This window comes from Juglans regia, chromosome 1, assembly GCF_001411555.2.
Source record: "Juglans regia cultivar Chandler chromosome 1, Walnut 2.0, whole genome shotgun sequence".
NCBI lineage: Eukaryota > Viridiplantae > Streptophyta > Magnoliopsida > Fagales > Juglandaceae > Juglans > Juglans regia.
This window is the reverse complement of record NC_049901.1, coordinates 33,654,782-33,678,881: the sequence shown is the minus strand read 5'-3', so window position 1 is coordinate 33,678,881 and position 24,100 is coordinate 33,654,782. Positions and strand designations below refer to the sequence as shown.

Genomic DNA, 24,100 nt, shown 5'->3' with positions numbered 1-24,100 from the left:
ACAAAAACTGGCCATCACAATTTACTTTATTTGTGTTTTTTATTTTATTTTTTGATTATGAAATATTAATGCTATTTTTTTAATCATATTTTAAATATTTCTTATTTAATTAATACTAATAAAAATGATTTAAAATATGATCAAAATTTAAAATGTAAAACAGTATTTAATATTTATTGCTGAAAAACAGTGAAACCCAACCCGTGTCCGTGACTCCGTGGCTCCCCTTTTTACTCAAAACTCTATCGGAGTCTCTTCCCCCCTATTATCTTCGTCGTTGTTTCGTTCTCGCCCTCTCTTTCGGGGGTTTTTCTTTTTTCGTTTTTCTTTCTCTCCTTCTTCCGTTTTTTTTTTTCCTTTTTAATTTGTTTCCGTTTTTTGTTCGATCGAAACCCAAACCCTAGAATTAACCTTCAATAATCCCAACCACCTGTGAAAGATGCAACCGCAGAGGCTCAAACAGCAGGCGATGATGCAGCAGTCACTGTACCACCACCCTGCACTCTTGGCGGCCACAGCCCCTCAGGTTCCGTTTATCTCCTTTGCTCCCAATTGGGGTTTCTTAGTTTTGATAAATTTCATTTTAATTGACACATAGGAGATTGGGATATAGTATTATTTGAGTTTAGGTGGCATCATTCGTTCATCAAATTTCGTTTGCTTTTTTCTTTTTGCAGGAAAGATTAATTACTGTTTAGGTTTTTTTTTTCTTTTTTACAAAATTTTTTCTCCCTATCCGGAGGGATTTGATAATACATGACACGTTTTCCCTCAGACGTGGAAAGCCAAAGAAGCTTTGTTTTTTCCCCTTAATCAGGAAAACTTCATATATTTTTTTTTGTTGGGACCGAGTATGAACAAAGTTCCGACTAATCCGGGCGTGCACAGGCTGAGAATTTCATATATTAATTGCAGTTTAATAAAGGGACTGCATACTTTTAAGACTCTTGTTCTATGTTGCTGTCCGCCGTTTTTTGTTTATTTATCGCTAGATGTATGTAAGCAGCCTCTCGGAAAATGGTAAAAATTAATTATCAAAAAAAAAAAATGTTAACAATTCAAAGGATATTTAACAAGAGCTGGAAAATAATCGAAAAAGACTCATTCACTGTCAAGCTTGGGATTGATTCGAGGCAATCCAACCTCCAAAAGGGTTTTCAGGGTTTTACAAGATAGACGATAATCTCTCTCTTCCTGCTCCCACACTTCTAACCGAAAAAAAGTAAAAAAAATGGAAATCACTACATATTTTCTGGAATCTTGCCAAACAGATTGCTACTTCTAGAATTTCTCCTAAACAGCAGCGTCCCGTGATACCAACACACCCGATTCCCCTTTGTACCCTTGCTTCTTAATGAAACGCTGATTTGCTTATTGGTTGAGATTGAGAAGAACTGCTTCACCAAACGACCCGTTTCAAGTCAGGCACATAACAATGTAGTTCTATGCTGGTGCGTATCATGAGCCCAAAGATTCAAAGAAGACTGAAGAACGTTAAGAATTCACCTGTATCCTTCGTTTAGTGCTAACCTTTTTTGCCCTTTAACGTTAGTGATTTTATGTGTTTACTTAAGCAAGTAGGAAGGTTGCATGAGTGGTGTTTACGTAACAAAGAGGGAAAGATTAAAAAAAAGTAGTGGTGATTTGAGGGTACAATATGTCTAAATGGTAGTTTGTGTACCACACTGCTAAAGGGATGACAGTTTTGAGGATGCAAAGGGTATTTATTGTTTTTTTAACTATTTTTTTGGTTTTGATGCGCATTTCAAGCTAGAGTTTTACATGTTTTTTCATCAGTTGTTTGCGTGTTTCATTCTTTAGTTCTTAATATATTTTTCATATATTCATGAAGATTCCTGAGAGGAGTGGAGATATTTTTCTTTAGGGTTTCTTCTTCTTTTTTGGTTTCCTGCTTTTTTACATTTTTATTTTGCAGATAGAGCCTATCTTGAGTGGAAATCTGCCTCCTGGGTTTGATTCAAGTACATGCCGCAGTGTGTGAGTGTTGTATAGACGTTTTCTTCCCCTTTTTTTTTTTCCAATTTTTTGCCCCTTTATAAAAATTAAAAAAAAAACTCATAGGATGCCTTTTGGAAGTGGGTGCAACTTGTGACTTTCTTGCCAAGTTAGCTTCTCTCTGGGTCTCTTAAATGCTATAATTAATTCATCAGTAATGTATTTCTGGCACGTAGACTCTTGTAGCACTTTATCCATTGGAGTAGTTATTTTTCTGTAATTTGATGAGTATCTAACGTGTAATTCATTTCCCAAGTAGTTACACTATTTTTTCATATGTGTTTTTAATAGGCTTATACTTTTGTCTATGAGCGAGTGCAGGTATGTAGGAAACATTCACCCGCAGGTTACCGACCTCCTCCTTCAAGAAGTTTTTGCAACTGCTGGTCCACTTGAAGGATGCAAGCTCATCAGGAAAGAGAAGGTGGGGATAGCATTACACCTATTTTCAATATTCTCTTTAACGTTTTTTTTGGTTTTTATGGCTAACAACAGAAAAATACCATCTTCTGAATATGACCAATTCTGTGAGAACATGGAAAATAATTATGCTGCTTGAGTTTTGCACTATTGTTTTACCAACCCCACCTCATTTCAATATGCATCTTATAGGTTTCTTTGCTGCTTTCTCAGCTTAACTTATCTTTTTATGCAGTCATCATATGGTTTTGTCGACTACTTCGACCGTAGATCAGCTGCGCTTGCTATTGTGACTCTTAATGGGAGGCATCTGTAAGTGTCAACCTTCACTAGATTTGGTTCCTGCTTCTCTCATGTTTATCACATTAAGATTGTTTGTACAGGTTAGGGCAGCCTATCAAAGTTAATTGGGCATATGCAAGTAGTCAAAGAGAGGATACATCAGGTTTGTATACACATTAGCATCTTTACTTTTTTTTTTTTTTCTAATTTTGTAGTGATGGTGTCTTGTATATTAATTTTTGACAGCTTATGATGTATTTTTGTCATTCAGGTCATTTCAATATTTTCGTAGGTGATCTTAGCCCCGAAGTTACTGATGCCACATTATATGCTTGTTTTTCTGTATACCCCAGTTGTTCGTAAGCTCCATTTTCCTTTTATTTATTTATTTTACAATGTTATTCTCATATCATATCAGCACAAAGTGCCAAGGTTGAGGCGCTTTGCGTACTAAAAAAGCTTAGTGCAATCTTTTTGGCACTTTTTTTTGTGAGCTTAGAGTGCAGATAATTGCGCTTTTGTAATTTTATTTTTTTTGGAAAAAAATAAACAATATCAATTCAAGACTCAAAAAACAAATATTCTTCAGTATTTAGTTGATATTCTACATGGCTCCACATGTTGTCATATGTGATATGTATGCTTTAAGCCCAATATAGTAGTCCAAGTTAGCTTTCTAGATGAATTGATATTTGATTGCATATGTTAGCATGTAAGTCAATACCTACAATTCTTGAGTTTTTTAGGTCATAGACTTTTTGGTATATTTTGGTTCAACCATGTACTTAAATTTGATTATGGCTATCAAGCATTATAACTGTGTATATTTAGTAAGAGAAATTCTACTCATCATCCTCACACCATACAACACATAATTTTTTAATTTTTTTTCTTACCAAATATGTGATGTATGGATAATGAGTAGAAAAATTCAATTAATTTAAGAAGAACTAATTTAAAAATAAAAAATAAAATATAAAAATAAGTGTGGTGTGTGAGGATGATAAGTAGCAAAACTCTTTAGTTAGAGGATAATGTAAATTGCCGTGTTTAAATTTTTTATAATTAGTTTACTTATCAATTTTTTAATATAATTATTTGATTACTTGATTATCATGTTGCATCACACTCTAATAATAATGTTAATAGGCTAAATGTATTATCATATTGTTTTTTAAACCTCTCATTTTGTTTTTATGGATTTTCTATTGTTATATATCATTTTTAAAAATGTGTGCTAAACTTCATCTTGGCACCCACTCGAGCTTTGTGCTTTTAACCTTGCTTTTTGCACTTAAGTGCTCCTATTACTTTCTCCCACACCAATCATATTCAATCAGAGCCAATGTGTTTCTGGTGGTAGTTTATTTTTCTTTTGTGCTTGATAAAAAGGCATCATATATCTTGAGACTAATTTGACCAACATACTGGTTACAGGGATGCAAGGGTCATGTGGGATCAGAAAACTGGGCGTTCAAGGGGTTTTGGATTTGTTTCTTTTAGGAATCAGCAGGTAGTAAAATCATTCTGTTGGGCTTCTTTTAAAAAGTATCATGTATCTGTTGTTTTTTTTTTCCTTTTCATGTCATGATTGTATTTTGATCATATTTTGATCAGGAAGCCCAGAGTGCAATAAATGACTTAAATGGTATGAATATTTATTCCAAGTCTTGTTTCCGTTTTATTTATGTTTTTTTTGGGGGGAGATAACGGCGTGTCATGTAATACAACGCTAAAATTTAAAGCTGTAATTACATCTTTCTGAAGAGCTATTATCGGGATTACCGGTTCTTAAGACATGAATTCCTATACTTTGTTATTATTCAATATGCTATCCTCTGTGGTATGAATCATGGTAACTGGACTAGGAACCCAAGAAATGACATGGGAAATGCAAACAACTAACTTTTCAATAATGTGAGATATAAAAGTTAAAATTTTGTGAATTAGTTGAAAATGTTTGTGAAAATCTTATGAGAAATTTGTCAGAAGAAAATAAGTCAGTGTCTTATTAAGATTTTATTTTTTATTTTTTATTTATATGAAACCTTTTCCCAGAAGGTCTCTTGGATTATTAAATGCAATTACTTATATAAAAAAATATGAGATTTATTGCGTAGGATAGGAAAGCAGTGGAAAGGAAGGTAGGTGGGAAGGGTGGAAAATATTTTGCTAGCATTTTCTGATGCGATTTCTTTGTCAATTGTTGAAAAGTATGCCCTTAGAAATATCAAATTGTTCTAATCTGTGATGGTGTACATGTAGGAAGCCCTGATTTCTCTTGGCATTGCACTAGTCCTTACAAATATAAATGGAAGACCTTGCATAGATTTTATGTTATGTTATTTTATAAGTGGAAGACCTTGCTTATATATTCCAGGAAAGTGGCTTGGAAGTCGACAGATACGATGCAACTGGGCTGCAAAAGGTGCTAATGCCGGTGATGACAAGCAGAGTTCAGACTTAAAAAGTGTTGTGGAGCTAACAAGTGGAACATCAGGTGCCATATATTTAAAATGAAACTGTAGTTTTTTCTGGCTTAAAACCTAGTTGTGAAAATAAACTGGCATCGTCTTTGCTTACATTCTTTTCCACCCTTTTCTCTTCGTATTGGAACCGGTAAACAAATGCTTGATTTTACATGTATGCACTCTGTTGCATGTGCAGATGATGGTCAGGAGAAGTCTAATGATGATGCTCCAGAGAACAATCCTCAGTATACAACTGTTTACGTGGGCAATCTTGCTCCAGAGGCAAGGAAACTTTTTTTGACTTGTTGTCTCTGGCATATAATTATTTCTTCAATCTATATTCTTGGGGTGGTTATTTATATAATCTGAGGTGGACAGCTTTTTTTGCCCTTCTCTTAAGGCTAGGAAGGCTACATTTAACATAGCACCAGGTAATAAGACATACATAAATATTAATAACTCAAACTAATGATAGTGGAATATAACAAAGTTTAAGCTGCTGAAAATAAACTATACTTCAATGTCAATACGTCATTATAACTTAAAATCAAAAACCTTGTGATCAACGCTAATTAGGGCTTGACTAAGTAATGAAACTGAGCATGTCATAAACTGTCTAGGCCTTTGCCTTGCCTCCCTGGTCCAAGTCCTTTCCTGCACTTCATCCTCATAAAAATCATCACCTGGAGAAGTTAAAACATAAAAACATACAAAAATGAGTCGAATACTCAATAAGAAATACATCATATTTAATTATCAAAAAAAAGAAATACATCATACAATAAACATAATATTAACATAGGATTTATTTGAAAACATGCATACTCATAGTTACATACGTAGATAACATGAAAATGAACATGAACCTGATCTATGCATGAAATGCCTTAACTTGTATTTCACTTGTCATAGGGCGGTACCCATTGTTGACTCTCGTGAGTTAGGGTTAGTCAATCTTAATAGATTCCGATTCCGCTCGTGCTGTGGGTTTTGGAATCCATACATAAGGAAGAACACTGGGTGCACTACCAGCATGTACATCATGGCGATGCAATATGCCCATAAACATATGGTACCGTCTTCATATCATAACATAGGCTCTTACGTATCTTAACCGTCATACTTCAACATAATCATACATGCATGCTTTCTTGTCATATCTTGTCTTATCGTATCATCATCATAGATTTCAAATGAAATTGTGCCTTATCATATCATAGATTTCATATGAAATCATAATTTTTTTTTTTTTTGATAAGTTGAAATCATAATTTTTCATAAAATGTCGTGCATGTTTTTTCACATAAAAAAATCACGATCTTTCATAAATATTTTCATGCATAGTTCTTCTTCACATAAAATCATGACTTGTCATAAATATTTTGATGCATAACTCACATAAAATTATGGCTTTTTATAAAATATCTTGATGCATGTGAACCCCTAGCTCAAGTGGTAAAGGCTTGGGGGTATGATCCCCCTAGGTCTATGGTTCAAATCCCCTTGAGTGCAACAAATCTCTAGGGGCCATCAGACTGGTGGATTTTTTCCTTGAACTTGAGGTGCACTTGCGAGAAACTCCTTACTGAGGGTTTGTGTACACCTGGGATTAGTCGGGACGTTGTTCTCAGACATCCGATGCCAAATCAAAATCATTTATTTCATGACATGTTTAGTGTACATACGTGTAAGGGTATGATCATGCTACTTATCTTGTAGTGTTAATCCAATATTTCTGGGACGAAGCTGGTTGCTTATAAAATAGGCATGTAACATACGTCAATTTCCAATTAAACACATGCGTTGTAATTAAAAACTTGGAATGCTTGGATAAACTATATTTCCATAAACCTAAAATCCTCGTAACCCTAAAATCAGTCTAACCTTTTGTGGGCCCGAACTCTCATAAATCGATATTCCCCATTAAATTCATAAAACATAAGTCTAAGCCCATGGCCCGTTTGAAATTTCATAGCCCATAACAAAATATATCTTACCAGCCCGTAACCGACAAGACTCTAACTCACCAAGTGATACATCTCCTTCCTGGACCTGTGTGTTACATACTAAGACCCATGGTTCTAGCATCTCTAGGAGGGAGGTAGGAAGAGAGAGAGAGAGAGAGAGAGAGAGTTTTATGTGTGTAGAGAGAGAATTATGTGGAGAAAGAGGGAGGAACTGAGAGATAGAGATTCCCGAGAGACAGACAATGACGGTGGCTTACGGGGAAGTCTTCACAGTGGTTCCCAAAGCTCGAAGGGGACTTGCTGTGAAGGGAGGTTGTGGAGGGAGGTTGGGTTGCAACGTCACTTGGATGGGAGGAACGGTTGCAGGTTTGCAGTGGGCTGTGGGGAAGCAACCAAGAAGATTGAGTGGGCGGTGGCTGTGCGGAGATGCTCTGTAGAGGGATGTAGGGGTTGGTTGGCATCGTGCGGGATAGTGGTGTTTAGTGGCATGCGGCAGTGTGGTTTTCGAAACTTGGAGGCTGCTGTTCCGTGCAACAGGCATTGAGGAGAGGTTGTGAGGGTGCTGGTGGACTAGAGGAGATGGTAGCAACGTGAGCTTGGCAGAAGGTGGGTTGACAACCCCAGCAGCGACTGGAATTTCTCTTGGTGTATGCGATGATCAAATTGTGCGTGAAGGTATATATACTTTGTCGTTAGGCATGAACCTAGTGTGTTTGAAATTGAATACGTTCATGGGCTTGGAGTTTATAAATAAACCTTAGTTCTCATGGGTTTGAGCAAGGTTTTGAATACAGTGCCGTATCGGCCGGTACGACTAGTATTTAGAGTGTCTGAATAGTAACTGGCATGGGGGAGATAGGTGTTTCATACCGGGTCAAATACCGGCCATTTTGGTGCGTTTCGGTCAATACTGGCTGGTTTTCAGTGTACGGTCCGAAATTTTGTATTTTTGTATTTTCAGTGTATTTTCGTTATTTCACCCCAATTCTCACATCTGAAGACTATTTTCTTAGCTTTTTTTAATCCACTTTTCTCGAGGATTGAAAATCAAATCTTGACTCTTATTTTTGTAATGAAGATGAGTGCTTTTTTTTTTTTTAATAGTTGGATTGAGAACTTAGAAGTATTATTGAGTTTTATAAATGTGTTTTAGCTTTTAAGACTTGCATTGATGTTATTTTGAAATATAATTTATACATATATAATTAATTTATCTATATATCGAAATAGTACCCGAAACGGTACCGGTACCGAAATATTTTGTTCTAGTACTTTAACTGAAACGGTATTCAAGACTTTGGGTTTGAGTCCAAAATAAGTTCCACTCGTTTGGGCTTTTAAAATAACAATTGAGCCTATCACCAATTAAATAGGGCCCACTTGGTCCATAAAAATTTATTGAATTTTAACCTAACAATTGAACCCAATAAAAGTCCCATAATTTACCATAATAATTTCTGGGACTGTAACCAATTCAAAATTATCCAATAAATCTCAATTGTGCTTCTCAAATTTTGTCCCATTATAAGAAACTTTTGGGCTCTTGGGCCTAATTAAAATCCCTATTCAACCAAAAAAATATATAGCTTGTGCTTATCCAATATGGCCCATTTAACTTAATTTAGGCCTAATAAAATTTCATCCTGAATAATATTGGATCAAGTTGTTACACATGCATCTCATTAAATAATTTTCAAACTAGATTTTCATGGTATCCTATAGAAGGTGCATAAAAGAGGGCTTATATGAATGGTCAATATCATGGCATATAACTTAAAAAACAGTTAGTGAACAAAACATTTGACAGCACTCAAGGCGGAATCATACTACTGACCTTGTTTTGTAATTTATATATTATCACAATTTTCTTTACAACCTTTGGAAAACACCCATAATCATTGCCATCAAATCCTTTTTACTCTTGCCAAGGTTTGAATCCCATTCTGTATGTGGTTCTCCAAATGAAAACAGGTCTGGTTTCATTTGTTTGTATAATACCCTAAATTAGATTGAGTATAGGAAGGTGGCGAATGAGATCCCACATTACTTGGGAGGGAGAAGTTCTTGTCCATAATGGTTTCAAAGATCTCCAATTGTAACCTTGACTAGTCTTTTTGGAGCATGGGCCCAGATATGGCTTGGGCCGTCCTTGGATCTTTATAAATTGAATTAGAGCCAATCAAAGAAAATGACCAAATCACATATGGGCTTATACTCCAAAAGAATTAGTCAAGGTTACAATTGGGGCCTCCTGAAATCATTTTAAAGAGTAAGAACTTCTCTATCCCGGAATCCTATTCACCACCTTCCTATACTTGGTACGAGGTTTCACTCTTCCCGCTTAAGTCTCTAGCATCCTCTTCAAGCCATTTCATCATTGTTGGCACGGCTCAAGTCTCATACTTGGTTGAGATTGCCTATGATATTATTTGTGACAATCCACTAAAAAGCACAAGCTACAATTGTATCCATGCTCTAAAAGGCTAGTAAAGTTATGATTAAGTCCGTTTGAATCATTATAAAGAGCAAGAGCTTCTTCATTTCAAGCAAAATATGAGATTTTATTCACCACATCCTTATACTTGCTCAGAATGGGGTACCACATCACTTGTTGTAACTCCTAGGTATTTTCATACTCATGAATGATAGGTCATTTAAGGATGACTCATCGGGTGTTAAAGTCGTGGGATTTAAATCCAAAAGTAGCCCCTTAGGATTGTCCAAGCAGCAACCCTTAGAAGATGTCATAGTGCTGCAGTGGTCCAAATCTCACAATTAACTAATATGGATGATGGATTACACCACATAATTATGCATCAAACTTGAATTTGATATTTTATTTTTTGATTGATTCTAGGTGTCTAAGAACAAAGTCTTGACTAACCCCGGTGGTGCACTAGCCCTCGTTATGAGTTTCCCTCAAGTGCATCTTGTGTAATTTGATGGCTGCTAGAAATTGTTTGCACCAAGAGGATTCAAACCTTAGATGTGGAGAGAGCATACCAGTAAGACCAAAGCCCTTACCTATGTGTATGATTTGGTCATGCCAACATGTAGATTTTAAGACTGTGAACACAAGAAAACCATTTTGTTTCATTCTTCGACATGTATAAATCTAGTGCTCACTAAAAATCTTCCTTTAATTACCAATCTATCATGGGATTACGCTAATAAGTCATAACCAAGCTTGAACAGGTTTTTACAGCCGTGTACTAAAGAACATTGAAGAACAGAATCTGTCCACTTAGTTTCCTATGCTTAAAAGCTACATTCTTGTACTCTTCTAGCTCTAGAATTCTTTGTTTTGAACCCCAAGGGGTTGGCCCAAGTGGTGAAGGCCTTGGTCTTGGGGTATCACTCCCTTCAAGGTCCAAGGTTCAATACTTTATGGGTGCAAACAATCATTTGGGGCCACACCCCTAGTGAAAAGCAGTGATTTAACTGGTTCCGTGTAGGAAAACTTCTGAGGGTGCGGTGCATGAGACCGGGTTTTACTTTGCAGAGATGGGTCCGAAAGGCCCTGCCTTGGAGAGGCTCTGTCATTGTTTTGACATGAAAAATAAGAAATATATTAGATTCACAAAAGAGGGAGAATCTTTAATTTAGGGATAAGATTCGATGCAACTTACCTTGGATTTAGGATGCTATGGAGTGTAAAGTAGAAAACTTAGGTTATTACTAATTTAGTTGCTGGAGGGTAGGCGGTGACTTTCACTCAGAAATTGAAGGAGAAAAACTCACTTAAATCACTAGAGGCCAATAGATATAAATTCTACCAAGGGAGGAGGTAGGGTTATAGGAGTCGGATTTTATTTATTTATTATTTATTATTATTATTATTATTATTATTATTTTATAAATTTTCAGTCGGAGGCCGAGTTGGAGTTGGAGTGTTGCTGGACCGACTCCGACTTTATGTTCTGATTTCGACTTTATGTTCTGATTTCAACTTTGACTTTGTCATCCAACTCCAACTTCGACTCTGAATCCAACTCCGACTCCGATCCCGATATTGTACATATGTTATAAATATATATTTATCATTTATACTAGTATGGTTATATATTTATATAACTAGAACTTATATAGTTAAATTCAATAATATACTAGTATCAGCTAATTATTATAAAATAATATATTTATACCATAATATAAATAGACTAATGATAGTTTAGTATATGTAAATATCATAGTATTACTACCAAGCATAATCAAGTATAGAAATAAATTAGACACTAGTCTTTAAAAAAGTCTAGTATAATAAATTAATTACACATATGCTAATTTACTAAAGTATAATAACACGTAATTACATACTAGAAAGTATAATATATAATTAAGGTAGAAATAAGTTAGAAATTAGTATAATAACATGTAATACTAATGTATAATAACATGTAATTAGGTACTAAAAATAATTTGTAATACTATAGTATGATAACATGTAATTAGACACTATAGTATAAGACTAGTATAAAAATAAGCTAGATATTAGTATAGAAGTAAATTAGCAGTAAATCAGGAAGGTTTGGATTGTAAGTTGAGATGAAAGTTGAATAAAATATTGTTAGAATATTATTTTTTAATATTATTATTGTTTTGGGATTTGAAAAAGTTGAATTGGTTTTTGTATTTTGTGTGGGAATTTGAGAAAGTTGTAATGATTAGATAAGATTAGATTAGATTAGATGAGTTAAAAGACTATTTGTATCCAAACCTCCCCAAAGAGTTTTAAATTTCTTGGAAAAATTGAAAATGTTTTTTGATAAGTGGAAAAATTGAAATTTGAAAGGGCACAAAAAATTATTCTTTAAAATGGGCTAAATATGAAGCTAAAAAAAGCTCAAAATTGAAAGCCCAAATCCGACTAAATCAGTGCTCACCCCTAGGAGGAGGACGGGAGTTTTATGAAATTCTTTGCGATTTAGGGTCTGAAGTGGGTAGCATCAAGGGTGAATTATGGTTGAGTTGAAATCATGAGATTTATTAGGGTCATTTTTAATGAGGAAATGTTTTGAGTTTTCTTGTGCTGCATTTAGGCCGATGGTAAATAGGTTTTTTAGAACTTCAGGAAGCTTGCTTTGTCTTTTTTGATGTACAACTTCCTGGGTTAGTTTCAAATCATGGCAGCCTCGATTTAGGACTGGAGTTCTGAAATTTCTGGGTTAGGTTAGTGCCTGCCCCAGTTCTGTCAAGATTTCTTTTCCTATACTAGACCCAATTAGGCAAGTTTCATCTGTCTGCCGTCTGCAACAAATCAGCACCTAAATACAACCAATTACATCTTTCAAACAGTAAAACAATTGCTGAATAATTATGAAAATTAAGACAAAATTCAATTTTTTTAAAACCAGAAAATAGGAACCGAAATTTCAAAACTGCTGGTATGTGTGTATGACAGCTTTTTGATGGAATGTTTGATCTTGGACATGAGAGGATATGGTCAAGGTTTTCTTGTACCATTTGATTAATTTTTCTCAGATGATACACCCTGTAAATGAATCAAGAAACATTCAAATGTACCATCTTCTTCTTGAAATTCTAATGATATAGTAGAGCACCAAAACTCTATTAAGACAATTTCTTGGGTTAGAAAGTCTTTGAAATGTTTTAAAATAATTTCTTAGATGGCATTTCTAATTACCCTATAGGTTACTTCAGTTGATCTCCACCGTCATTTCCATGCCCTTGGTGCTGGAATCATTGAAGATGTTCGCGTGCAAAGAGACAAAGGTTTTGGTTTTGTGAGATTTAGTACGCATGCTGAAGCAGCTCTGGCTATTCAGATGGGGAATGCTCGGATCCTCTATGGCAAACCAATAAAGGTACATTCATTATTGGAAGGTTATATTTTCCATCACAAAAATTGGCACTCTTTTGTCATATATTTGGTTATTGGTTGGATGAGGTCCCAATATGATTAAAAAACAAGAATTGTTGGCCTCCAATTTTTTTTTTTTGTTTTTTTAATTTGAAGATCAAGATAGCTAATGTTATGCAATGATGTATTTTAAGGAAGTAAATATCAGGCACTCTCTTTTGTCGTAGATTTTGGTTATCGGATGGATGAGGTTCCAATATTATTTACAATTAAGTGGATATATGTTCTCCAATTTCTTTATCAAACTTAAGTAATTGGTTTAAATTATATGCTTTACCAGATTATTATTTTCTGGACTACACGCAGTGAATAAATTTTTATTATTTTGTGCATTTTAGCATGCGTGCCTTTTGTTGCATTTTTTAAATGGTTTTCTTACTCATAATATGAGTTTGGGTTTTTCTTGCAAGAAAGTATTGTATCTTTCATTAGTTCTTTTGCGCTCTCTTTGAAAATCTTTAAAAATTAAAACAATTGTAACTTATCAAAATGAAGTTCTGGTCTAGGAGGTTGCCTATTTATTGGTTGTGGCTAGTGAACCATAGATGCAGCCTTTAACCAGCAAACACATTTATTTGAGGATCACGACGCCATCATATGAACAGCTAGCTTGAATGTTATTAATATCTTCTATTTTGCAGTGTTCATGGGGTAGCAAGCCTACACCACCAGGGACAAGTTCTACTCCTCTTCCCCCACCAATGGCAGCACATATGCCAGGTCTTTCAGCCGCTGACATTGCAGCCTATGAACGACAAATAGCATTAAGCAAAATGGGGGCAGCGCAAGCGCTAATGCATCCGCAGGGCCAATACGCCCTTAAGCAGGCAGCCATGGGAATGGGTTCCGCTGCAGCCAGTCAGGCTATCTATGATGGTGGTTTCCAGGGTGTAGGAGCGGCCCAGCAGCTCATGTATTACCAGTGACTATAAGTGAAGTACTCCCATAATGCACCTCCGCCGGGGAGGAGTACCGTATCTTAAAAGACATACATATGTTTTGCTTTTCTCTTTTTACTTATTAATTGTTTTTTAATCTTTTTCTCGACCTTGTATTACTGGTTTTATTGTTGTACTTACGTTACATACTTTTGCTTTGTGTGCGATAATAGCGTCACCAGTTTAGTGTGGTTGTGACTCTTATGTAATTTGGCTATTAGGGATTATTCCATGGACATATTTTCTTTGGTTATGTTTTGCCTCAAGCAATAGGCAAAAGATTCCGTATGATACCCACTGGCAGTCTTGGTTATCAGGTTAGGGGCACTGATTATGTTAACCTCGTAATTAATCCAATCCCCCTTTGATGGTTTGTATCCTAATCTAAGGGATGAAAGTGCTGAACCCTCGACCTTTTACCATTACTTTCTTTTGATCATTATCTTAATTCGGTTTGTATATAAGCAAATTGCTTGACAAGTTGCTCGTCGATTCAGTTATTAAATGATTCATTTGTGAATTACGATCGATCTTTAAATGATACAATTCAAATAAAATTTTAATTAACTCGTATTCTTTTATTTTTTATTTCCCAAGTATACTTCATTCATCTCATTATCAATCTGTATACAGTTTGTCAAACAAAAACTTCCTACACACTTCCTCTGGGCATTCCCTCAACCCAAACTAATTCCTCTCTACATGACAAAGACAGCTTTGCCAACTTGAGCAACCTTATTACCCTCCCTATGAGCATCTATAATATCCCACCCATCCCTACAAACAAAGTTAGCTCTAATATCATCAGAAAGATGTCCATACCAGGAACACATATTATCTCTACCATTGATAGCTTTCACCACTCTCTGGGCATCCCCCTCAAATATAACATCAATCAAGTTTAGCTCAACACAACTCCACGGCCCTCCATAGAGCTAGGATCTCAGCCACCACTGGTTTAGTCCTTAGACACACCATCTTTATTCATACATAGAGAAATCAATGCTTCCCCCCTTGAGTCTCGGATGATGATACTTGCATCCATTCTTCTGCACTTCAAATCCAAAGCAATATCCCAATTTAGCTTGATTTTGTTATCCTCTTGTGCCTTCCACCTAATCTGATCTCTCTCCACTATTTGGGAATCAACTTCTGATCTGGGCCCCTCTTCGGCCTTCTAAAACTCCTCTAGATTTCTCTTTGCACCTTGTGCCAAAACACTTGGACTTGTGAAAGTTTGTTGAAAAACAAACTTATTCCTTTGCATCCATTTACATCTCATAGTAACAGCCACCCATTCTAATACTTCTTCTGATAAGCTCTTACTTAGAGATCCCCATAGCACCATAAAATCCTCATCTGAACAATGCCATTTTTTAATTGGGCCAGGGAATTTCAACCACACATCTGAAGCAGCTCTGCACTCCCAAAGCATATGTGCCTTAGTCTCCACCTCCCTCATGCAGATAGGATAAAGCTGGGACTCACATATCATCCTTATAAACAAGTTCTTCATAGTTGGAAGGCATTCATTCAAGGACTTCCATAAGAAGGTCTTCACAATACCAGGAACATTCAACCTCCACAATCTCCTCCACTCATATTTCAAATCATCAACACCAGAGAATTCTCATCTCTCCCTCTACTTTCTTTCCATCTCTAGATGATATACACTTCTTATAGAGAAAATCCCATTTTTTGAGTGAAACCAAATCCTCCTATCAGGAAGACCAGTTAAGCTAACAGGGATACCACACACTAGCTCAGCTTCCTCTTTACAAAGAATGGCTCTGACCATACCCTCATTCCAACCTCGACCCCCCCTCAACAAACAATTCATTAACTCGAGAGTTTTTGTTAAGAATTTTAACTGGTGATTGAATACAAAAAGTAGTAGATTTTGGGACCCATCTGTCCCCCCTAAATCATCACGCTCTGACCATTTCCCACCCTCCAAACAAGCCCCTCCTTTAACAGATCAAATGCCCCCCACAAACTTCTCTAAATTAAAGAGGATCTATTTCCTAACCTTTCCTCTAGAAAATCAGAATTCTTAAAATATTTCTCTTTAAGAACCCTGGCAGCCAAAGAAAATGGATTTGAGAAAACTCTCCAGCATGTCGTAGCTAACATAGCTTGGTTAAACACTCCAGGTTTCTAAATCCCAAGCCACCTTTATCCTTTACCAACCTTATCTTGTCCCAACTTCTCTCCAGTGAGTTTTTTTTTTTTTTTTGTATCATTTTTGCATATGGCTCCACTAGAAGCGAGCCATCATCCCAGCCAACTCCTTACACAGTCTCACAGGAAGCTTAAACACACTTATATGATAAGTAGGAATGGCTTGCACCACTACTTTTAAAAGAACTTCTTTCCTAGGAAAGGATAAGAAATGGTTTTTCCAGCCATTTAACTTCTGCAACACCTTATCTTTAATGTCTTTGAAAGCATTGTATTTGGACCTCCATACCATAGTTGGCAACCAAAAGTACCTCTCATAACTATTGCTACTGTTGGCTCCCACTTCCCTTAACAACTGTTGTTTCACCTCCACACTCACACTAGAACTAAAGAATATAGCAGTTTTATTTCTGTTAATACATTGGCCTAAGGCAGCTTCATAAATCTCCAACAAATTATTGAGCCTTCTCCATTCAGCTAAGCTGGCCCTTCCAAAGATAACACAGTCATTAGTAAAGAGGAGATGAGAAATCCTCACTCTAGCCACTTTTACCCCTTTAATATGACCTGCACTTTCAGCTTGCTCCAACAACGAACTAAATCCTTCTATACACAACAAAAATAGTTAAGGGGATAGTGGATCCCCTTACCTAAGTCCTCTAGATGGTAGGAATTTCTCCCCAAGTTCACCATTCACCAAAATGGCATAAGAAACAAACTGAACACACCCCATAATCAAGGCAATCCACCTCTCCTCAAAGCCCATCTTCAACATCATAGACTCCAAAAAAATCCACTCCACCCTATCGTATGCCTTGGACATATCTAGCTTAATAGCCATATGACCAATCTTCCTCTGCCCCTTGCCTTCATCAAGTGTAAAACTTCATATGCCACCATGATATTGTCAGTCATGATCCTTTCAGGGATAAAAGCTCTCTGACTACCTGAGATTATCTCATCCAACACTAATTTAAGCCTATTAGCCAAAGTCTTAGCAATGATTTTATACAAGATATTGCATAGACTAATAGGCTTAAAATCAGTTACTGCCTTGGGGTTTTTATTTTATTTTATCTTAGGGATAAGAGCTATAAATGTGCTATTAAAGGTAGCCTCCAAATTGCCCTCACTCAGCACTATTAGCACTGTTGTACTCACCTCCTTAGCCACTATACTCCAGTAAGTTTGATAGAAACACGCCCCAAATCTATCAGGACCTGGGACATTCAAAGACCCAATCTGGTGCAAAGAAATCTCAACTTCCTCTAGTAAAATCTTTAAAAAGCTTACCATTCATCTCACTGGTTACTCTAGGCTGCACAACTTGTAAACAGGCCTCCATCTCTGCAGTGGAAAGATTTTTTGAATTAAAAACATGCTTAGAATGCTTCTGAAAGGCCTCCGCAATGCTAGCAGGGTCCACCCATTCCATCTGCTCAGAATCCACCACAAACTTAATACAATTCTTCTTCTTTCTCTGTGAGGCACAAGCATAGAAGAATTTTGTGCTCTTGTCCCCCAGCTTATACCAATTGCACTTTGTCCTTTGCTTCCACTTCAAATCCTCCATTTCCAACAAAACCCCCACCTCCTTCTGCAACTGTTTGATTCTCTTAGAGTTGTGAGGACTCTCATAATTCTGCAACTACTTGATCTCACCTGACATTTCATTAATCTCCTAAAACCTGTTTCTATTTCTATATCTAGCCGAGTCAGAAAGAGCACCACTGCACCCTTTCAATAACTTCTGAACTTTCCACAAAAATTCTACCATAATTGCTCCCTTCCTCCATTCATCAGCAATGAGACTCTCACACCCCTCCTCCTTCACCCAGCTAGCCTCAAACCTAAATAGGAACTATTTCCTCCTATTTGGATTTGAAGAAACTTTCCAACACAACTGCAGAGGCCTGTGATCAGAGCATCTACCAGTTAAAATCTCAACCTCAACCCCTTTGAAACACAAGAACCACTTTGGATTGGCCACAACCCTGTCCAACATTTCGCTAGTAAAGGTATCATCAGAGTGCTTGTTGCGCCAAGTAAACCACTCCCCCATACACCCCAAATCATTCAGAGAATTCTCCATCAACATTTCTCTAAACAACTCCATTTTCTTCTCATCCCTCTGCTTACCCCCTATCTTCTCAGCTTGAGAAAAAATTTCATTAAAGTCCCCAAACACACACCAAGGGACCTGCTCACAAGGTGACAGATGGCTAAGCAACTTCCAAGATTCCTGCCTCTTAGCAGTTTCATGATGACCATAAAATCTAGTAATCAAGCACCTGCTACTCACCCCATCCCCCTGAAACCAGGCACTAATGTGTTTTTGAGAAAAATTAAAGATCTCAACCATCTCCTCCTACTTCCATAACAAAGCCAACCCCCTTTTCTTCCAACATCATCAATGACAAAGCAACCCTCAAAACACAACTTCCTTCTAACAGCCTCCATTTCACTTGATCTAAGTTTGGTTTCATTAAGAAAAACCAAGTTGGGCTTCTTTTCTTCCACCATCAAATGGAGATCTCGAACTATTCGAGATTTTCCAAGCCCTTGGCAGTTCTAACTAATCAAATTCATTGGACTTGGTGGGGCTAGCTAGCAACCTCTACCAAATCAGATTCAGCTACAAGAATACCCTCTCCCCCCTTCACTTCTCAACCTGCATTTTCTCTCCTCCACCACAGTCTCTTCTACTAACACATTACTCAATCTTTTCCTCCTAGTTTAATAGAATCAGACAGGCCTGAAACCATCTTTTCCCGAGCCCTCCTCACCACGTTTCTGAGGGCCCACAAACATTCAAGAAAAGGTCTCCCTCGCCACATTGCCACTACACAAGTTAGCTTCCCCCTCAGGATGTATGCTCTCCTCCTTCTTAGAACTTTTACTCTCACTCTTATCCCATCCCCCTTCCTCAACCCCTTCAATAGCTTTTGAAAGTTGTAGAGTCTTCACTACTACTGCCCTACCTGAGGACCACTCAGTCTGTTCCAAAGAACCATGCATAACACTAAATAGGGAGCCGCCGAATACACCAATTACACGTAACATGTGAAATGGGTGCATAAGGATGTTGTGCTCAGCCTGGAATACAATCATGAAGTTGAAAGTACCAGAAATTCCTAGAGGCATACCGTCAGAAAAGCTTCCTTGACCAATTGGATAGATCAATAAAACAGCAGTAGCAGCTACAACAGGAGCTGAATATGCAACCTCGATATTTACGGGTTTATTAGCTAAATGGCAATTGGCACATACAATACGGCCAGTCGCTTATCGTGGATTTTCATAACCCTGCTGTGCAAAAATGGGATATGCGTTTGAACTGGGTGTCCTAGTGATTATATATATCTTGAGCGATATGGAAATGGATCGAGTAATATCTTCTTTTATCCAAGAAAAAAGAGTATTTATAGTTTGCATGGTCCAATCATTAGTATCGAAAATTTATACAATAAAATTAGGTAGGTCCTTAGACTAGTATAGTTCCCTATCTATGATTCTGCTATTTACTAAAAAAATAGTAATGGAATATAGGAAGAATTCCTTGTAGGAGTACCCTTTGAGATTCCACTTCCACTGACTTCCCCCTATCATCCTTTACAACCCCTCCAACTACCTCCCTTGATGAATTAGAGTTCTCCTAATTACCCCTCACATCCTCCTCCTTGTGTCCTTGCTTCCTCATCCCTCATATCTAATGTTTTTACTCAAGTCTGCTCTCAACGAAGGCCCAAATTGGCCCCCCACCTCTCCTGAAACATCCAAACACCCCTCTTCTAAGTGAAGAATTCTACCACACTTGAAGCACATTCTTGGAAGCTTCTCATATGATAGAGGCACCCACATATTCCTCTCCTACAAGTTAACTGTGCGACCTCTAGCCACCACCTTCTTCAGATCACACAACACATGAACCCTCAGGTAACTTCCTCATCCCATACCATCCTCCATCACATTTACATCCACAACCTTCCCCACAGAACTCCCAATCAGCTCCCCAACTGTCTTATTCATACAAGCTAGAGGTAGATTGTGCAACTACACCCAAAATTCCTATTTCTCAAAGCTGATTTTATTCGGTTGAGTGATTCCATCGCACATTCTTAGAACAAATAAATGGTTATCGAAGAGCCAAGGCTTACCTCGCCGCACTCGATTCCTATCACCAAGGTTTATGAAGGTGATAATGAAGCAATTGGCTTTGAACTCATGAAACACCAGAGGTTTCCCGACTCTCCAAATCTTCTCCATAGTTCGACGTACCACCTCATTCTCGATTGTTCTATTGGCAATGATCTTCCCCACCAAGCTACGTTTAGCCTTCGACAAGAACTCCTGCCCCAAATTAATCGCGATCGACACATTCTCCTCCTCATTCAACTTCAAACGATCCCAAACCTCCTCCAATTCATCCATTCCACCTCCTCGATCTCATCGTGAAGCAAGAACAAGAAACTCTCAACGGCCTACTCCTGAACCAAAATCCAGAAAATGAATGGACTAACTCCTCCTCCACCAATCGCTAGAGCACGTAGTAGAGAGCAGACTCTCGACATAGGTTAATTCGTATGAATTAGAATGATTTCATGTTTAATTTTTTTATAATATTGCTTTTTAACTTTGTAATGAGAATATCATTATGGTCATAATATTATTATTTGTTACAGCTTGAATTTTCTTTATAAATATAATCATCGATGTATGTATCTAAATTAACTATATAAAGATATTTATAAACTCAAAATTTATTTGTTAAAATTTGAAATTAAAGTTACAAGCTATAATATAAATAATTTATTTTATTTAAATAATGGAACTGGTGAACAAATTGAACTCGATGATAAGCTCGCGAACAACTACACTTGATCGCCCATTACTCGTTTGAATCTGACTTGCCTATCGCCCTAATCGTCCTCATGTTGCAAGGTTTTGTAGATATAAAAAAAGGTTAGATCTACAACTATTGTACAATTATTTTACATCTATTTAATGTGATTGTGCCACCTCATAAAAAAATCTTAAAATTTAAATATTTTAATTTGACAATTTCTCTCAAATCTGTAAAATAGTTGATGGATAATTTGTGTAGAACGTTGTCAATTCATGAGTCATTTCAATTTCTCCTATTTTTTTTTTATTGATTTTTCCTTTCCCAATTACTTCCCTTTATTATTATTATTATTATTATTATTATTATTATTATTATTATTATTATTATTATTATTATTATTATTATTACTTTCTTAACATTGTTATGTTTATTATCATCTAGTATTTTATGGTACACGACGCTAGCTTAAACAAAAGTAAAAAAATTAAGAGGTTATATAAAGCATTAATAGTTGAACTTAAATGCGGGGTTCATGTTTAACTGAATCAAGAAAGGATGATTATTCAAAAAAAAAAAAAAAATGCGGGGTTCATGTAAAGATTCACATCCTAAGCCGAATGGCTCTTGTAACCTACGTTGTACTTTAATGGTGTCCCGAGACAAGTGTACAAACCAGTGTTTGTGTGTTCCTCGTGAATTGTCCCTTCTTGCTCCTGAATCTATTAAAGGACGACAACCTCAGTGGATTTTCTAATGAAAGAACACCAAAACCAAGATTCGAAAGGAAAAACAAGAAAAAACTTGGAAAATTCTTTATCTCTAGTTTTGGTTTAACCCTCTTCGTCGTGATAGAGATAAATCCATTAAAATTATTTATACGAAAAAAGCTGCAAACCCAAAAGTTCAAGACTCATTTTGAATCTAGCAGTTGTGCTTTTCTCTGTTCATACATAATCTCATTGAAGCATATACACACAAGCTCTCTTCTCTACTCTCTAATCGGATAATACAATTAAAAATCTTTCTTTTTCATTTTCTACATTTTTGCTTCTGTTGGTTGTTGAGAATAGTAATTAAGCTGATTAAATCTCGTATATTATGTATGGATCAATAGCCGTTTCATGACAACCCTTTTCTGGTAGTCATCTTCTAATGCTGCCTAAATTGCGAGAATCCCAGTTGAGAAGATCTGTCCTCTTGTGTACGGTGAGCTTGAAACATCCGCAGACCTCGGTGCTTCCGATCTGCACTGTTCTTTCTTCTCATCCATCACTATCTGCCTTGTTCGACATTCCGTGCTGCAAAACGCTTTCTCTCCTCTGTTCAATCAAAATGAATCCTTTCAAAATCTAACCCACAAACTTCTAGTCGTATGTTTTTCATCGACAAATGATATCATGAGAGAAAGAGAGAGAGAGAGAGAGAGAGAGAGAGAGAGAGAGAGTTAGAGAGTTTTACCTGTACATGTATATGTCTTTGCCATGGAGGTTTTTCCTGCACAAATGACACGAACTGAGAAAATCTGAAGTTGGATACGCTGAAACAATTTTCCCATATGTTGGCAAGGAGTTCCCAGCAATACCCAAGTTGTTACATCTATCAAGACCATTTATTTCTTGTGGATTTTGTCGATATTCAACTCCATGATCATAGTACGCCTTTGTGAAGGATATGTTAGGTCCATGACAAGTCACATAAGTATAGTTCTCCGAGCTGCCTTCTCCAAATTCCTCATATGCTCCTTTTAATCTCTCACATATTTTGTTAGAATTAACTGTTTTGGGATTTGATCGATTTAGATTGCAACTCCAAACAGCATATTTAGCCAAGATTTCGTGTCCACATGATCCATTGTTACTAGATTTCTCAAGGGCAGCAACAATACCCAATCCAACCCCACCAAGATCATAATTCTTTAGACCTCTTGGTGATTGCATGTTGATGTCTAATGGACTCCTTGGACTTGTGCCGGCATCTCGAAATCCCGACCGGTTGCCGGAAACCAATAATTCTGATAGCTTCCCGATCATCGGACGAGATCTTTTGCCTAACATGCTTATAAATATGAAAGAAAGAAAGAAAAAAAAAAAAGTGAGAAGAGAGGAAAGAAGGGGAAAGCACTTTGGAGTGGGAAGATGTTAGGAAAGAAATGGAGATATGGGGGTCTGTATAAATGTCCGCAAAGCTAGCTTAGGGTCTCCAATATATGATGGAGTGGTTGGACTAAAACCTTTGGTTTGATTTTTGGAGTTATTTGGGTGACAATTGCTTGAATAATAAAAAAAGAGCCAACACGTCTGTCAGTTATTTTATTTATTCTACTAATAACATACTATAAAAAAAAAAAAAAAAAGGATCCCATTGGTCGCTTAGTTATTTGGGTGATAATTGCTTAAAGAATTAAAAAAGCCAACATAACTCTATGTTATTTTATTTATTTTACTAATAATATATTATAAAAGAAATGGATCCCATTGGCTGATTATCTTAGGGCTCGTTTGAACATTGTGTTTGGATAGTGAGTTAATATGAGATGAAACACTTTCTATATTCAAATCGGGCCTTAGAATATCTTATAATTTTGAGAATAGTGAAATGATTTGAATTAAGTTGTTTTGTTAGAATTTGAAAAAAGAGATAAAAAGTTAAATAAAAATATTATAAACTTAAAAAAGTTTTTGAATATTATTTTTATTTTGAAATTTATAAAAATTGTATTATTTTTTGTGTTTTTTTAATTTGTAAAAGTTGTATTAGTTTTTGTATTTGGATAATGATTATGTAATAATTAGATGAAAAAAATTAAAAATTTGAAATTGAAAAAAGTTTTCTATTTGAGTGATGTTTTGGGAATGAACTTATGAGAAATTTTGAGAATTTTAGAAATTATGTTTCTCATCTCTATATCCAAATGAGCTCTTAGGCCTCATTTGTTTTTACAGATGTAATGAGATAACATAAGATGAGATAAAATTATTAAAATATTTTTTTATTTTATAATTTAAAAAAATTAAATTTTTTATTTTATTTTATGTGAGAATTTATAAAAATTATAATTATGAAATGAGATAAAATGAGAATGATTGTAAAAACAATCG

The 24,100-nt window shown here is 36.1% G+C and overlaps 3 protein-coding genes across 3 annotated transcripts; 1 reads left to right on the top strand and 2 right to left on the bottom strand.

Moving 5' to 3' along the window:
• Positions 1–202: 202 nt before the first annotated feature.
• On the top strand, positions 203–14,268 carry LOC108986551 (oligouridylate-binding protein 1-like). Its single transcript, XM_018959194.2, has 12 exons — positions 203–526; positions 1,937–1,998; positions 2,338–2,440; positions 2,672–2,748; positions 2,820–2,881; positions 2,990–3,077; positions 4,156–4,231; positions 4,336–4,366; positions 5,099–5,218; positions 5,386–5,471; positions 12,808–12,981; positions 13,679–14,268. The coding sequence occupies exons 1-12, from the start codon at positions 440–442 to the stop codon at positions 13,961–13,963; spliced, it is 1,251 nt and encodes a 416-aa protein (XP_018814739.1). The 5' UTR covers positions 203–439; the 3' UTR covers positions 13,964–14,268.
• A 1,967-nt stretch (positions 14,269–16,235) lies between these two features.
• On the bottom strand, positions 16,236–17,729 carry LOC109018614. The gene is made up of 3 exons (XM_035690925.1): positions 17,450–17,729; positions 16,807–17,023; positions 16,236–16,644 (listed from the first exon to the last, which is right to left on the bottom strand). Exons 1-3 carry the CDS (start codon positions 17,727–17,729, stop codon positions 16,236–16,238), a joined length of 906 nt encoding a protein of 301 aa, XP_035546818.1.
• Positions 17,730–21,871: 4,142 nt separating this feature from the next.
• LOC108986552 (FCS-Like Zinc finger 13-like) lies at positions 21,872–23,219 on the bottom strand. The gene is made up of 2 exons (XM_018959195.2): positions 22,461–23,219; positions 21,872–22,321 (listed from the first exon to the last, which is right to left on the bottom strand). Exons 1-2 carry the CDS (start codon positions 23,054–23,056, stop codon positions 22,162–22,164), a joined length of 756 nt encoding a protein of 251 aa, XP_018814740.2. The 5' UTR covers positions 23,057–23,219; the 3' UTR covers positions 21,872–22,161.
• Positions 23,220–24,100: the final 881 nt, after the last annotated feature.

Excerpts from the sequence above, each read along its gene's own strand:
- LOC108986551 (XM_018959194.2), top strand. The coding sequence starts at position 440 with ATGCAACCGCAGAGGCTCAAACAGCAGGCGATGATGCAGCAGTCACTG. Across the intron at positions 3,078-4,155 it reads TCTGTATACCCCAGTTGTTC|GGATGCAAGGGTCATGTGGG; the intron begins GTAAGCTCCATT and ends TACTGGTTACAG. Across the intron at positions 5,219-5,385 it reads GCTAACAAGTGGAACATCAG|ATGATGGTCAGGAGAAGTCT; the intron begins GTGCCATATATT and ends TTGCATGTGCAG.
- LOC109018614 (XM_035690925.1), bottom strand. The coding sequence starts at position 17,729 with ATGGAGGATTTGAAGTGGAAGCAAAGGACAAAGTGCAATTGGTATAAG. Across the intron at positions 17,024-17,449 it reads AGTAACCAGTGAGATGAATG|GCAAGGGGCAGAGGAAGATT; the intron begins GTAAGCTTTTTA and ends CACTTGATGAAG. Across the intron at positions 16,645-16,806 it reads CTACCATCTAGAGGACTTAG|GGCCAGCTTAGCTGAATGGA; the intron begins GTAAGGGGATCC and ends TATCTTTGGAAG.
- LOC108986552 (XM_018959195.2), bottom strand. The coding sequence starts at position 23,056 with ATGTTAGGCAAAAGATCTCGTCCGATGATCGGGAAGCTATCAGAATTA. Across the intron at positions 22,322-22,460 it reads AAAGACATATACATGTACAG|AGGAGAGAAAGCGTTTTGCA; the intron begins GTAAAACTCTCT and ends TTGATTGAACAG.